The 17,578-nt window shown below is 38.0% G+C and overlaps 1 protein-coding gene across 3 annotated transcripts in view; it reads right to left on the bottom strand.

Moving 5' to 3' along the window:
• LOC127451770 (unconventional myosin-X-like) overlaps window positions 1-17,578 on the bottom strand; it is an 88,110-nt gene that overhangs the window by 50,279 nt on the left and 20,253 nt on the right. For 2 of the 3 annotated variants that reach the window (XM_051716700.1, XM_051716701.1), the window contains exon 1: window positions 6,417-7,245. The exons of the other annotated variant lie outside the window; for it this stretch is intronic. In XM_051716700.1, coding sequence (XP_051572660.1) covers window positions 6,417-6,551 — 135 coding nt within the window. In that variant the 5' untranslated portion in view covers window positions 6,552-7,245. Of the gene's footprint in view, window positions 1-6,416; window positions 7,246-17,578 lie in introns of those variants that run through there. 3 annotated transcript variants of the gene reach the window in all.

The raw sequence follows: 17,578 nt of genomic DNA, 5'->3' as shown, positions 1-17,578 counted from the left end.
TACAACTAAATATACAAGTCACTTTTGGTGCTACTCTGTGGAAATTTAACCCGAAAACTGAGGCTCACGCGTACCCATACGTTCAACATCACTTCCAGCTTAAAATCAGAGCAGCAACTGTCAGGAAGAGCACATGAAGCGCTCCTCAAGTGCTCTGATGCCTGCGTCATCAGCAGAGGCTGGCTCCAAACACCCACAAAAATATAAACAACAAATATAAACTTTGATAGTGAATGCAAAGCGCTCCGGTTTCATTTTAATTTAACATGTAAAGTAATCATGTAATGGCAAATGTTCCTGGTCAATGCGGGTTCAAACCATTATTGATTATTAACAACACCGTGTTAATGACATGCAGTGACACAGAGGAGGAGACGCACCCTTACTCTATTTCCGTGGCGTGATAAAATTATGAAACGAAATCTCAAAGGTTTTGCTTCATGAGAAATAAGGACTCGTGGGTTTAATCAAAGTGCATTAAAATAACGTGTAAAATGTAGAGCTGTCAGAATTAACGCATTAATGCATGCAATTAATAAAAAAGTTTAAAGCGTTAATTATTCTTAATTGCAATTAACGCATTTACCGTTAATATGGCATAAACACTTGTGTGAAGGGCGGAACCTTTGTAATGAGTCCGCGCGGAGTCAATAAACTGACGCACACTTCACACAAACAGACACAGTGCCAGAGCCCTTCTACCAAGATGACCCCACAAGCTTAACATAAAATAGCATAACTTGTGGTCCTTTTGACATTCTATATGCGGTACAGTCATAATACTCTCCTGTGACAGAGCCGCGGAGGTTATCTCGAAAAACAAAAATCTCTGACAGCGCTGTATGACGTACAAAACAAGCCCAGATGGGACTTGTAAGGCGCATTTGAATTACCACAGAAGCAAGTCAAGTTTTAACTATCACCACAACACAGAATGAAACATTTTTGTCTGGAAGCGCTTTTCATGGTGTGTTCAAAGCTTGACGCTGCCGTTGACACTCTGACGTGAATCATGAACGCAGCTTCACGATTGCTGTAACAAATCAGATAGCCACAGTCTACCGGCAGATTACTATTGTGGAGGATGAGAGTTTAAGAGACTTAATGCGTATTGCAATGAATATGCAACCTAATTGGGGACTAGTTCTTTCAATTAGTCAAACTCACACTTAGACTTTGGGAAACGTTTAATGTTACTCGGATTGGTGCTATTTTAGTGCATTTCTTGTGGAAGGCTTTGTTTAGAAAATGTTAATAAAGCATTATATTGTTCCGTATTGTTTTGTTTTCTTTCCTGTGGAAATAAATGCATATATAGTGTCAAATTTCAGCACTTTCAAAATCTGTGATTAAATCACAATTAACTACAAAAAACTGTGATTAATCACGATTAAAATTTTTAAATCGACAGACAGCACTAGTAAAAAGTTATGAAATTAGTGCAGAAATATTTTACTACTGCATATTATTATATTATATAGTAAATATATATATATATATATGAGTTCCAAAAACAAGTGTAAATGTAAAATTGACCAAACTAAAGTTAACCAAAAATAGAGACATATTTTACGTATTTAGAAATATTTTGATATTTAAAACATTATTGTTCATGTCATTCATAAGTGTTTAAAGCCTTAAAAGGGAATCATATATCCCTATTTTATTATTTGATTTATATAGTATATTTGAAGTTAAATATGTACAAATGACTTCTTAAAACCTGTTGATGCTCATTAACCCCACCCATGGGTTTGACTTTCCTTTGCATAAATGAGTTCACATTTACTATATAGTGTGCTGTTCAAAATTGTTCATAATGTTGACAAATTTTACATCTTTATAATTTGTCAACATTATTAACTCTTTTTTTGACTAGACCATATAGTAAATGTGAACTAATTTAAGCAAAGTGACATCAGTTCTGTGTGTGTGGGGGGGGGTTCATGCATGTATGAAGCACACTTGAAAGAAATATGACAATTTATATGACAATTAAACGTGAAAGCCTTAAAAGTGACAATTAATCATCATAATCGCAATTATTTGTTTGACAATTAATTATTAGCCAAATTTCATAATCGTGACAGCCCTACACTTTATGATCAGACACTTTTGCTAACAGAATAAATGAATCACGGCTGACTGCTAATAGTGCATTTCTACAATGGAATCGGTAACCGAAAGCTAATGCATTTTTCATGATGCAGCATCCACAAAGCTAGGTGTCAGTATAAGTCCAAGATGACTGCCAAATCGCCCAGCACAAAATGCACAAAAATTACTTAATTAACCTCCTGAAAACATGCTACAAAGCTGGTACCAAAGGCAGGGTGCTAATCATTAACACATTGATATACAGTAGATCAATATAAAGACAGACATCATCCACCATGACAATGGCTAATTAAGCTGCAACCACACAATCTTTCATAGTGAGGACAACTGAAGGTTGTTGGTGGGACTATTGATCCTGCCTGGCATGAAGAGGAAGCTTGGCTTTGCACAAGCACTCTAGATATCAATATCTTTTATCAATAATGGCACTGTGACAAAAGAAAGAGAATTCTGGTGAAGCAGCAATAAACAGGTTTGGGAGGGTTACTTTTGAAATGTATTCCACTACAGATTACAGAATACACGCTGTAAAATGTAATTTGTAACGTATTCCGTTAGATTACTCAAGGTCAGTAACGTATTCTAAATACTTTGGATTACTTCTTCAGCACTGGGAGATTTTTTCACTTGTTTTGACTATAAAAACTGCCAGTACAGTAAGACAAAATACACATGTTAAAAATACATTCTCTGAAAAACCTAAATATCTTATGCAGTGTTGTTTCTAAAAGAAGATCAATCAAACTGATCTTGTTTTAAGGATTTTTAGATATTTTTACAGAAAAACAATACAAAAATTATTATCAAGAATACGATTTTTGCCCTAATATCAAAGGTCTTACTAGAAAAAAATTAATTATGATCCAACGTGAATTTTCTTGATAAAAAAATATGACCGTGCCTGGTAATGTGCATGTAAAATGGCTAGAAATAGCATTTTAGCTTAGCGTGAAGCTGACAACTTACACAAGGTTTATTTCTATTTCTTCTGCTCCAAACTTACTTCAGACTTACTTCTCTGTCTGCTCGTATGAATGTAACACATCTTAAGAACGTGTTTCACCGCTGTTCAAATGCACTTTGGATCGCATCATTTATATGTATAAATGTTTTCCATCAGAAAGGACTAAATATTAAATGAAACAAATGACAATAAAATGCAAAGTAATCTCTTCAGTAATCAAAATACTTTTTGAATGTAACTTTATTCTAAATATCAATGATTTAAATTGTAACTGTAGTGGAATACAGTTACTTATATTTTGTATTTTAAATACATAATCCCACTACATGTATTTCGTTACTCCCCAACCCTGGCAATAAAACACTGATAAATCATGATGAATGTTCAGCAATCGTTTGGCAGTGACACTGCATGCCCTAAAGCAAAGAGTCAACCAATAGCCTGTCATATTACAACAGCCATTCAATCAGAGCTGATTATCAAGTCTTTAAGCTGCTTTAATTAACACTGGTATATGTGATACCAACAAATGTGACAGTCACTCGGTTGACTATGTAACATTATCTAATGGTTACATCACATACACACTGGTGAAAGGCTGGCTGGGGTTCAATGAATACCTATCTGGGGTGGGAAGGTGGATTCATTGACCTATTAGCCTCCTATATTTTTCACATATTTCGCAGACACACACAAATCCTTCACAGAGCCATAAATGGGTTAATGGTGAGAGACTCCACCAAGGAAATATGAGGATTATTGATTTAAGGGTGATTAGTCCCTAAAGGATAGACAGAGAGATTGAATGAGTTGGGGAAGGAGGAAGCGAGAGAGTTGGGGAGAGATAAGAGGTCAGTCCATAAGAGACTCACACAAAAGCTCCCTTAGGCTGTTTCTTATTGATTGGGCCTGTGTATGACTGAGCTGTGTGAGTAAACCACAGTTTCACAATATGATCCTGACTAGAAAACCAGTGGGAGTCGCATTGAGTGTACGTCTGTTCAGTTATGTTAATATCTCTTCATATCTACCTATCAAACTTTAGACTTGTTAGCGAGTCTATATGAAATAACTTCAGTTGTAGGTAATTACTCATCACAGTTGTGCCTTAAATGTGCAATTGGTGCAGTTTGCTAGGTGTTTAAGGCTTTAATATTTCAGCTTTAGTTCAGTGTAGCTCCAAACTGCTAGAGAGGAGTGTGTGTTAAAGGCTCATTGGCTGTTGGAAAACTGCATTTAGCTTAAAAGTGGGGATCAGTATCTGAGATTTACTGACAGTGGAACTATTATTAAATATTTGAATCATGCGGATGTGTTCAGTTGCACAGAGGCGTCAAATAGATAGGAAACCTGAGTGCTGGCTCAGCTGAATTTCCTTCAATGTTCTCTACACAGTCACCCTTTATCACCTTCTTCTTTTTCAGACATGGGTCTTGATATGCAGTAATTGAATGGCTGATCATACACCAACAATAGCTCAAAATACACTTGTGTGCATATGTAGCCTAGTATGAATGCATGCAAAGTTTCTTACAGACAAAGAATCAACTATACATTTTTGTTCCGTCACGTTACCAAAAAGTTTCATCTCAATGACTTAAAGGGATAGTTCACCCAAAAATGAAAATTCTCTTATCATTTACTCACCCTCATGCCATCCCAGATGTGTATGACTTTATTTCTAATGCTGAACACAAGAGTTGTGAATGGTGACCAAAACTTTGAAGCTCCAAAAACACAAAGTCAGCATAAAAGTAATCCATACGACTCCAGTGGTTTAATTAATGTCTTCTGAAGCGATCCAGTTGGTTTTGGGTGAGAACAGACCAGAACTCCTCATTTTTCACTGTAAATCTTACCATTGCAGTCTCTAGACACGATCTTGATTTCAAGCTTGATTACACTTCCTAGTGCTTAACGTTTAAACAGAGTGCTAGATAGTGCTATAGGAAGAGTAATGAAGTTTAAAATCATCATCATCACCAAGGAGACTGCTGTCAAGACGTACAGTGAAAAAGGAGCTATATTTTGGTCTGTTCTCACCCAAAACCAAATGCACTGCTTCAGAAGACACGGTTTTAACCACTGGAGTCTTATGGATTACTTTAATGCTGCTTCTATCTGCTTTTTGGAGCTGCAGATTTCTGGCCACAATTCACTTGCATTGAAAGGACCAACATAACTGAGATATTCATCTTAATATCTTTGTTTGTGTTCAGCAGAAGAAAGTCATACAAATCTGGGATGGCATAAGGGTGAGTAAATGATGAGAGAATTGTACATTTTTGGTGAACTATCCCTTTAAAAATACAAAGGATTGCTTAGTTCTTCAAGGGACAGGTCACCCAAAAAATTATATTCTATCTTTTCAAAACAGTCTCACAGAGAAATCGTATGGAATTGTAGGAGTTGGCTAAGTTGTATGAAAGAGTTGGGTCATACGAATTCGTATGATTTTAACAACAGCTAATCAAACGACTCTGCCGCATCTCCTAAAACGCGACAATTACTTTCTTCCGTCATACATAACATACTCTTCCTGCTTCAAATCATGCTTTAGGACTCTACTCTATGGTTAGGTTTAGATATGGCATAAAATAAATAACCATGTACACAATGTCTGACACGCGGAACTTTTACATCTACAATTCGTACGAATTCATACCAACGAACATGTACGATTTTATACGAATTAGCACTCTCATACGAATTCGTACGACTTATGACATCGGGTTGGTTTTCTTCATATAATTACAGTGAATGGTGATTGATAGTTTGACATTCTACCTAACATCTCCTTTTGTGTTCTAAAAAGAAAGTCATAGGAGTTTGAAACAACATGAGGGTGAGTAAATGATGATAGAATTTTCATTATGAACATACATATATGAACATATACTGTATGAAATATAGAAGTGCCACAAATTATGTCAAGCATTGACACCTTGAGCACTTCAATTCTCCATTTATGACCTGTAAAACTAGTTTTCCTAGAATTTGGTGTTCGGCTCTAATTACAGTCTATTTCCACATTTACCACATAAAACTGACACATCAATACATCTGTGTGTCAGTGCTTCCAGAAAACATTACTGAGAGATGGAAAAAAAAAAAAAAAAAATTGTGTGCACTGCAGTATAATCAACAATTTATGAATCAGTCACCTATTAAGAGGGATATGTTTGGCTGAGACTTTACACCTAGTGAGCTGCCTGCCAAGACAGCATTTTTGGGCAACATAGGCGCGTGTACCTTTTGTCGACATGATCAAAAATGCCATCTATGTAGGGAGCTCACTGAGTTTTGCGAAACAGCCTTGGTTTTGTCAACATACCCGTCCCGTGTGTGTCTTCTCGTTCTGATTGCGTAACTCAAAAGACTCTTCCTCCTCTTTTTCCCCATGATCCCGAGCCAACAAACTAAAGCCGTGTCTGCAGCACACAAGCCAGCAAAGTCCCTGCAAAGGCATTCAAATCACGGCTTGTCGTCCAGTCCCTATCCGTAAATGTCCTGTGATGTCCACCGTTCCAGTGCTGTCGAGCAGATGGGACAGATGGAGAATGTCTGGTCGCATGAAACGGACCGATCCAAGTGTTATAGGGGGCGTTCAGATAGAAAACATTATCGCGCTAAAAAAAAAAAAAAAAAAACTAAACGCAGCGCAACGAGTGCAACCGGACGCAGGTGTCTCGAGACGCGTTATTAAAGTTGGAGTTCTTTTTAGCTTAATAAAAACAAACACTCCTGTGCAAGACGCTGAAAAACATAGAAAACAATTGAAAAACCGTGCAGACGGACGAAAAAACGAGGAAATACATTCCTAAAGCTGAATTCCGATGTCCCGTTAACAAAATTAAAAACAAACATGCACACAAAACTGCGAATTAAAGGATACTAAATATAACTGGGAAAGATATTAGTTCTAAATTTCTGCCGTTTTTCAAAAATGTCAAGTTTTTTGTACAACGCAGTCTCTCACTCCAGAATTCAGTTGTGATATCTTGACAAAGAGCTTTTTATCTAAATCCAAAATACGTGTCCAATTTGATAATCCCGGCTTAATCCTAGCGGGACTTTCAAAAGGAGAGTTGACAAAGCACTGCGTTAAATATGTGACTGTTTTATCGGCTTCTTCTCTCCTCTCTGTTCTCCGAAACATCAGCAAGCGGGCTCTTTCAGTAGCGTGAGTGATGGGGGCGGGGCGAGTCACCCCATGTGCTAAGACGCGGGAGATGATTGGCTCATGCCCCACACGCCCAGAAAATGCCCCGCCTTCTGTCTGTCTGGCCGCACATGTGAAGTAGACATTTCAGGAAATGGAAGCAACTCGTTGGTGAGGGAATCAGAAACTTAACTATGATTGTTCATTGCTTTAACAAATGTTAAATCCCGGTTGTTTAACCTCAAACTTGGAGTATATATACACAAGCATATACACTTTGAAGTTTGTGCTGTGTTTGCAGATAGTAGCCTGGTTAGTTACTACATACAGTATTAGGGCTATATTCAAGGTTTTACCTATCTATCCTTGTCCATACTATGATGTCATCCCAGAAGATGTATCTCCAGTCAGTGACAAAGTAAAATTCAGCTTCTTTTATTTGAATAGTGCTAGGAGGTGGAGACTGTGCAATTACATTAACAAGTAAGTGTGAAGTTCTGGGAAAAGGAGTGAATGAGCACTGTGTTTTTTGTGTGCGTGTATTGGGGGGTAATATAGTCTCCTGAAACGCATTACGTGCCTGAATGGAAAGCAGATGTACTCCTTTATTCCAGGAAACTCTTGTCACGAGAGGCTCTGTAGAGAGAGAGACAGACAGAGAAAGAGGGGAGAGGGTAGAAGACTTTTTGTGTGTTGCTTCCAAAAGGTCTGATGATCCCCCCCCCCGGTCATTTATTACTTTTTATTGCTTAAAAACAAGCGCTTCCATACAGATAACAAACTAACTAACTCATTTTCATTCCCTGTTTACTTTTACCTCCCTTCCAGGAAACAACTGGTCAGATCAGTGTCGGCTTTAAAGGGATAGTTCACCCAAAAATGAAAATTCTCTCATCATTTCCTCACCCATCCCAGATGTGAATGACTTTCTTTCTTCTGCAGAAAACAAACAAAGATTTGTATAAGAATATTTCAGTTCTGTAGGTCCATACAATGCAAGTGAATGGTGACCAGAACTCTGAAGCTCCAAAAAGGAGATAAAGTCAGCATAAAAGTAATCCATACGACTTCAGTGGTTAAATCCATGACTTCTGAAGGAATCCAGTTGGTTTTGGGCAGTAGTAGTGAACCACCAAGCAAACCTCACAATTGTATGGGGCCCTGGACATCTGAGAGGCCCCGGTCAGAAAGCTGAGCAAAACTCAAGGGATGATGCGTTGCTTTGTGTTCACGTGCGATGACGCTATTTTCAGCCGTCTTGGAGTGGTTCACATGCATTGTAAAGGCAAAGTGCTGCATGTTCACCTATTCGCACAATTCCAAACATTTAAACCTTCTTAAAGTTATTATACAAATCTTAAACACAACACAGTATCACAGAAATGTAGAAGGTGACAGTGTTTCACCAGATTTGTTAGGAGGAACATTGTAAACTGTCAAATACTGCTGTGCACTATCAACGTTCGTCAAAATAAAAGCTCCAGGTAAAGGTGAATACGAAAGAAATGTATCACTATTGTATAAAAAAAAAATCCTCAAAATAATAATAATTCAGTATCATGTCATAAATAATCAGCTTTACTGAACAATAATAAATAATGATGAACTGGGTTCCAAAATATAAGTGAAACTGTACTTTTTGCGCACCCTATTCATTTACACAAAAACAATTCAAAACATTTATGTACGTAAATATTGCTTTTTCATTACTGTATTGGTGCATATAAATTATACTGTAAATTAAATACCATTCTTAACTCCTTTTTCAATGTGCATCTTGACAGGCGATCATGATTTCAAGCTCGATTAAACTTTCTATAATGCCATCTAGTCTCTGTGCATGCTTCAAGCACTAGGAAGTGTAATCGAGCTTGAAATCATGATCGTGCCTGCAATGGCAAGATGTACAGTAAAAAAGCTGTTATATTTTGGTCTGTTTTCACCCAAAACCAACTGGATCTTTTTTTTTTTTTTTTTTTACCAATTGTGTCTTAAAGGGATAGTTCACCCCACATTTAAAATTATCTCTTAATTCAACCTCATGCTATCCCAGATGTGTATGACTTTCTTTCTTCTGCTGAACACAAATTAAGATTTTTATCTCTTTTGATTTTTATCTCTCATCTCTGTAGGTCCATACAATGCAAGTAAATGTTGGCCAGAAATCTTAAGGTCCATATCTTTAATATATATAGCAATATGATAAGTGTGGGTGAGAAACAGGTCAATATTTAAGAGCTTTTTTACTATAAATCTCAACTTTCACATCTGAAAGTCACACTGGGTAACTGTTAAGTTTCTCTTTCACATCTGAAAGAGAAAGTGGAGATTTATAGTAAAAAAGGAATCCACACCCATCATATCGCTTCTGAAGACATATTTTTAACCACTGGAGTCTTATGGATTACTTTTATGCTGCTTTTTGGAGCTTCAGATTTCTGACCACCATTCACTTGCATTGAAAGGACCAACAGAACCGAGATATTCATCTAAAAATCTTTGTTTGTGTTCTGCAGAAGAAAGAAAGTCATACACATCTGGGATGGCATGAGGGTGAGTAAATGATGAGAGAATTTTCCTTTTGGGGTGAACTATCCCTTTAAAACTTTATTTTTCCATCACATACACTGTCAGTCTTTCCAGTCTCACTCTAATCCTTATTTTCCTGAAGTCTCACGCAGAACCCTTCTCAGTCATTCAGTCATGTACACCCATAAATCACGCTTTCAAAAAGCACACCAAACACACACTCTCACTCGCATACAAGCACGCTGATGACACATGATCTTTTTCAGGGCCCCTCTGTGCCTGCTCTCCCTGCTCACTCTCTCTCCATCCCTTGATTTCCTCTCGTTTGCTCTGCTCCACTCTGTGCTGACTCTCTCCACGCATTCATCACTCTGCATGCTGGCCCTGGTGTTTGTCTTTAAGTCTGCCTGTGTCTTTACCAAACACACATGCATGCAAAGGCACACACTCAAAGCATATGTAACAGTGTGCTGCTCTCCTTTTAAACTATTAACTAAACTTTTTTGATCGTCCACCTTCCCTTATTTGTTTTGGATGTGCGCACACATCCTCCTTGTGTCTTACTAAAATCAAAATTCCAGAAGACTTGGAATATGTTGCATGGACTACTTTAACGACACTTTAGAGGTTGTTTTTTAGCTTTAAAGTGAGTCACTATCAACTGCATTGTATTGAAATCAGCGAACAGGACATCCTTAAATTCCTCCTTTTGTGTTTCACAAAAGAAAGTGAACGGAATGACATGAGCATGAGTAAATGATAGAATTTTCTTTTTTGAGTGAACTGTTCCTTTAAGTATTTCTTGTAATGACAGTTTAAGAGTTAAGTCTGTACAACCTATTGAACAGACTCTATGCCTGTCCCTAAATGTGGCCTTTACCCTGAATAATATCTCTTTCTCTATTGGACTCTTCCTCTGTCTTTCTCCCACTTAACAAAGAACAGTATTATTTTCCTTACCTATTTGCCTGTATGCTCAACTGTTTTCCTCACTTTTTTTCTTCCTTGTCATGGAGCATCAGACCTGCCTCCTGGAACAGATTATTTATTTTTAGAGCGCTCTCTCTGTTTCTATCTTCCTCTTTTCTCTCTTCTCTGCCCACGCTAAGAAGAAAAAGTGAGTCTTGTGTCTATATATGGCTTGTGAGAGAGTGAGGTTTTCAAGAAAAAACAGACTGTCATTATCACACCCATCTTTTGTCCCTAAAGACAAGGGAATGAGAGGAGTCTGACCACACTGATGTTTTCAGGTTTTTGTCTCACTTTCACACAGATTGGCCTAAACCTGCTTATTGGGCCCCCATTCTCTGTTTTCAGTGTTAAAGGTCCAGTTGAACAAAAGGCTGAAACATACTCCAATTATGTGAAATAGTTGTGTTCTAAAATGTGTCAGGCTGTAATTCATATCACAATGCAAGTATGCACTGCATTCTAAACATTGCCACTGTCCACTTCTACAGTGAGTTCACTGTTTCAAGTCAACTATTGTTATGGCGGAGCAACAATTTGAATAGAATACTGTCAATATATTTAGAGCAACTTACTTGAATAATAACACATCAAGTTTAATGGCAGACTTTTGAAGGGAACTCGATCACCCCCTTGAGTGCTGAGGTTTGTTACCGCCACAGTAACGCAAGAACACACCTGACTGGGCATTGACCAAGCGCTTACATCTGTGTGCACAACATTGAGAATGCATCAGGTACTTAACGTTGTCTTAAGAATTTCAGACCGTAAATAACAGCATTAAAGTTTCATTTAATAATTTGACTTAAAATAGTAAAATAGTAGTGTCTTTCCAGTCTCCCTTCATGCTCCTGTAGTCTTAGGTCCCAGCTCAGTGTGACTGACATTTCCCGTCTATGAGGCCTTTTCAGACCTGTGTGTAGACAATGGTGTTGTTGCTTGCTGTGAGGCAAAGGGGAATGAAATCAACACCTGATTCAGTCTGACATTAGACAGACACCACGTTCATATTATTAAAGGGATAGTTCACCCAAAAATGAAAATTCTCTCATCATTTACTCACCCTCATGCCATCCCGGATGTGAATGACTTTCTTCTGTTGGTGACTGCACGCTGCATGAGTGTTTGTAGCTTGCTAGCCTGCTTAGCATTGCTAATTCTTATTGTTATACGTTCATCGCTTTATCCTTTGCCATTTTACCGCTTGCTTCGGGTTTTTCCGCGCGCACCTGTTTCTCTCGGGGGTTTTTTCCGGCATACTCGCTCAGCAAAGTGACACCACTCTCCCGTTCCTGTTAGGGTTTCCAATAGATTCTACCCACTCAGTGATGCACCCACTGAGAATCATGTTGAAAGAGCCCTAATAATTGGTGATTCTATTGTAAGGGACATGGAAATAGAGACTCCAGCCACTATTGTTAAATGCATTTCGGGGTGCCAGAGCATCTGACATCAGATCAAATTTACAAGTGCTGGCTAATGCTAAATGTAGATTTTCTAAAATTGTTATTCATGTCGGCACTAACGATGTCCGGCTTCGCCAGTCAGAGACCACTAGAGATAACGTTAAAGAGGTGGTTGAACTTGCAAAAACGATGTCAGACACTGTAATATGCTCTGGCCCCCTCCCTGCTCGTCGTGGTGATGAGGTTTATAGTAGATTAGTATCACTGAACGGCTGGATGTCTGAGTGGTGTCTGGAGAATAGCATAGGATTTATAGACAATTGGAAGAGTTTTTGGAGTAGACCTGACCTGCTAAAGAGAGACAGACTCCATCCCTCCAGGGAAGGTGCCACTCTCCTGTCTAGTAATTTGGCTCATAGTCTTAATAATGATAGTATTTAACTAACTGGGGCCCAGGTCAGGAAGCAGACAAACTGGTTAATCCGAACGTCTGCTAGCTGCCTTGAGATGTCACAGGTCACATAAACTACAACACATAGAAACTGTATCACCTAGATATCACATAGAGACTGTGTCTGTTACCCGAACTACCAAACACAAAACTTTCACTAAATCATTTAGAAAAAAATTGATTAAGGTCAAACTTGAAAAAAACTACTAAAATTAAGATAAACATCATATAAAGGTAGTGCTACTAAACATTAGATCTCTTCCTACCAAAGCACTAAAGCACTAAATGCACTCTGTTTGACTGAAACCTGGCTTAAACCAGATGACTATATTAGTTTAAATGAATCTACTCCCTCAGGTTATTGTTATAAACATGAGCCTCGTCTGAAGGGTCAAGGAGGTGTTACTACAATTTACAGTGAAGTTTTTGGTGTTACTCAGAGGACAGGATATAAGTTTTAAGTCTTTTTAACTAATAATGCTTAATATAATACCATCAGATATAAATAAAAAATCTCTGTCGTCTTTTGCCCTTGCTACATTATATAGATCACCCAGGCCTTACTCTGGTTTCCTTGGTGAATTTGCAAATTTTCTATCAGATCTAGTAGTTAATGTAGATAGAGCTTTAATTGTTGGTGACTTCAACATTCACATAGATATTGAAAATGACACATTGGGATTAGCATTTATCGATATTCTCAACTCTCTTGAAGTCAGACAAAATGTGACAGGACCAACTCATCACCATAATCATACTCTATATTTAATTCTGTCATATGGAGTTGATGTTGATACTATATAAATTCTACCACATAGCAATGACATCTCAGATCATTACCTCGTCTCTTGTTTGTTTCAAATAGCTAATGTCACTCAATCTACACCACGCTATCATTCAGGTAGAACTATTCTTTCAACCACTAAAGATAGCTTCACTAATAATCTTCCAGAATAGTCTCACATACTCAGTAAGCCAAAAAGTCTAGAAGAACTTGATGTAATAACAGAAAGTATAAATACAGTCTTCTCTAGCACTCTTGATAGTGTCGCCCCCCTTCAATTAAAGAAAATTAAAGAAAAACGCCTCGCACCATGATACAATGATCACAATCATGCTCTCAAGAGAGCAGCTTGGAAAATGGAGCACAAGTAGAAGAATACAAAATTAGAGGTATTTCACAGTGCATGGAAGGATAGTGTCTGTAGCGACAGGTCAGCATATTTTAGCAAACTCATAGAAAATAACCACAACAATCCTAGGTGTTTATTCAGTACGGTGGCGAAATTGGTTAGGAATAAATCATTGAATGAACCAGATATTCCATCGCAGCACAATAGTAATGACTTCATGAATTTTTTTTACTGATAAAATTGAAATAATCAGAAATAAAATTGGAACTATGCAATCAACTGTCACAGCACCTCAGAAAACAGTGTCTCATAATTTTGCTCATGAGCAACTTCAATCCTTTGCTGTCATGAAGAGCTAATAAAACTTATCAAAAAATCAAAAGCCACAACATGTATGTTAGATCCAATACAAACTAAGCTCTTAAAAGAGGTATTCCCAACAATCTCAGAACCTCTTCTTAATATTATTAACTCCTCGCTATCCCTAGGACATGTCCCAAGAAACTTTAAAAGGCAGTTATAAAACCACTTATTAAGAAGCCACAGCTTGATCCTAGAGAATTGGCTAATTACACACTGATTTCAAATCTACCATTTATGTTGAAAATACTAGAAAAGGTAGTGTCCTCCTAACTATGTTCATTTCTACAGAGAAATGGAATATAAAGTTGTGCTCAAAAGTTTGCATACCCTTGGAGAATTGGTAATATATGTACAATTTTTAAAGAAAACATGAGTGAGCAGGCAAAACACATTTCTTTTATTTCTTATGGGATTCATATTCAACTGTAAGTTATAACAGAATGGCACAATCATAAAACAAAACATGGCAACAAAGAAAAAAATTAAATGACCCCTGTTCAAAAGTCTGCATACCCTTAGTTCTTAATACTGTGTATTGCCCCATTTAGCATCTATGACAGCGTGCAGTCTTTTGTAATAGTTGTCTATGAGGCCCCAAATTCTTGCAGGTGGTACAGCTGCCCATTCGTCTTGGCAAAATACCATGCAAAGTCTTTGGTCGTCTTGCATGAACTGCACGTTTGAGATCTCCCCAGAGTGGCTCGATGACATTAAGGTCAGGAGATTGTGATGGCCACTCCAGAACCTTAAACTTTTTCTGCTGTAACCACAGGAAGGTCAACTTGGCCTTGTGCTTAGGGTCATTGTCGTGCTGGAAAATCCAAGAGCGCCCCATGCACAGCTTTCATGCAAAAGAATGCAAATTGTCTGCCAGTATTTTCTGATAACATGCTGCATTCATCTTGCCATAAATTTTCACAAGATTCCCCATGTCTTTAGAGCTCACACACCCCCAAAACATCAGTGAGCCACCACCATGCTTCACAGTGGGGATGGTATTCTCTTCACTATAGGCCTGGTTGACCCCTCTCCAGACATAGCGCTTATGGTTGTGACCATAAAGCTCTATTTTTGTCTCGTCACTCCAAATTACAGTGTGCCAGAAGCTGTGAGGCGTGTCAAGGTGTTGTCGGGCATATTGTAACCAGGCTTTTTTGTGGCATTGTTACAGTAAAGGCTTCTTTCTGGCAACTCAACCATGCAGCTAATTTTTGTTTAAGTATTGTCATATTGTGCTCCTTGAAACAACCACACTGTCTTTTTCCAGAGCAGCCTGTATTTCTCCTGAGGTTACCTATGGGTTTTTCTTGGTTTCCCGAACAATTCTTCTGGCAGTTGTGGCTGAAATCTTTCTTGGTCTACCTGACCTTGGCTTGGTATCAAGAGATCCCCGAATTTCCACCTCTTAATAAGTGATTGAACAGTACTGACTGGCATTTTCAAGGCTTTGGATATCTTTTTATATCCTTTTCCATCTTTATAAAGTTCCATTACCTTGTTACGCAGGTCTTTTAACAGTTCTTTTCTGCTCCCCATGGCTCAGTATCTAGCCTGCTCAGTGCATCCACATGAGAGCTAACAAACTCATTGACTATTTATACACAGACACTAATTGCAATTTAAAAAGCCACAGGTGTGGGAAATTAACCTTTAATTGACATTTAAACCTTTTTGTGTCACCTTGTGTGTCTGTAACAAGGCCAAACATTCAAGGGTATGAAAACAGGGTTATTTGGGTGATTTCTGTTATCATTATGATTTAAAAAAGAGCCAAACAACTATGTGATAATAAATGGCTTCATATGATCATTATCCTTAAATAAAAGACTCTTTTTTTTTTTTTGTTTTTGCATGATCAGTCATATTTTCAAAATCAATGTCAAAATTTCACAGTTTCTGCCAGGGTATGCAAACTTTTGAGCACAACTGTATAAAAACTTTCAGTCAGGATTTAGGCCCCATCACAGTACAGATACTGCACTTATTAGTTACAAATGACTTGCTCTTATCATCTGATCGCGGCTGCATTTATTTTCTAGTGCTCTTAGATCTTAGTGCTGCCTTCGACATGATAGATACAACATTCTCTTGAATAGGTTGGAGAATTATGTTGGCATTAGTGGACTTGCATTAGCATGGTTTAGGTCCTATTTATCAGACTGCTACCACTTTGTATGTGTAAACGAGGAATTGTCAAATCAAACAAAAGTTAAGTATGGAGTGCCACAGGGATCATATTTAGGACCTTTGCTTTTCTCCTTATACATGCTTCCCCTGGGAAATATTATCAGCAATCATGGAATATGTTTTCACTGTTATGCCGACGATACCCAACTTTATATTTCTTCTAAACCCAACGAAAATTCACATTTCTCCAAATTAGCAAAGTTTATCAATGAAATCAAAGATTGGATGGCCAGAAATTTCCTTCTACTCAATTCTGACAAAACAGAGGTACTAATGATTGGACCAAAAACCTCTAAAAACAAGCAGCTAAAATATAATTTGACTCTCGATGGATGTACTGTTATGTCGTCTTCTACAGCAAAGAAATTAGGTGTTATATTTGATACCAATCTGTCCTTTGAAAATCAAATTTCCAATGTTTGTAGAACAGCATTCTTCCACCTGAGAAATATTGCTACATTACAACACATGCTCTCTGTTGCTGATGCCGAAAAACTAATTCATGCGTTCATGACCTCAAGACTAGATTATTGTAATGCATTACTGGGAGGATGTCCAGCAAGTTCAATAAATAAACTTCAATTGGTTCAAAATGCAGCTGCCAGACTGCTAACTAGAACCAAGAAATATGATCACATTAGCCCCATTCTATCATCGTTACATTGGCTACCTGTTAAATTTCGTATTAATTTTAAAATTCTGTTAACTACATACAAAGCTTTGAATGGTCTAGCTCCACGGTACTTAAGTGACCTTCTACCACGCTATATTCCGTCACGTTCATTACAATCACAAATTCTGGCTTGTTAATAATTCCAAGAATATCAACATCCACAAAAGGAGGTAGATCCTTTTCGTACTTGGCTTCTAAACTATGGTATAGTCTCCCTAACACTGTTCGGGATGCAGACACACTCACTCAGTTTAAGTCTAGACTAAAGACTCATCTATTTAGCCAGGCATACACCTAATTTATCCATCAACTCACAATTAGGCTGCTTTAGTTAGGTGTGCCGGAACCAGGGCCTGGATAGCTCAGTGGTAAAGACGCTGGCTACCACCCCTGGAGTTCGCTAGTTCGAATCCCAGGGTGTGCTGAGTGTCTCCAGCCAGATCTCCTAAGCAACCAAATTGGCCCGGTTGCTAGGGAGGGTAGAGTCACATGGGGTAACCTCCTCGTGATCGCTATAATGTGGTTTGTTCTCGGTGGGGCGTGTGGTGAGCTGAGCGTGGATGCCACGGTAGATGGCGTGAACCCTCCACACACGCTATGTCTCCGTGGTAACGCGCTCAACA

Source organism: Myxocyprinus asiaticus, chromosome 14 (genome assembly GCF_019703515.2).
Source record: "Myxocyprinus asiaticus isolate MX2 ecotype Aquarium Trade chromosome 14, UBuf_Myxa_2, whole genome shotgun sequence".
Taxonomy (NCBI): Eukaryota; Metazoa; Chordata; class Actinopteri; order Cypriniformes; family Catostomidae; genus Myxocyprinus; species Myxocyprinus asiaticus.
The sequence above is the reverse complement of the archived record's forward strand: the minus strand, read 5'-3'. Positions and strand labels throughout refer to the sequence as shown.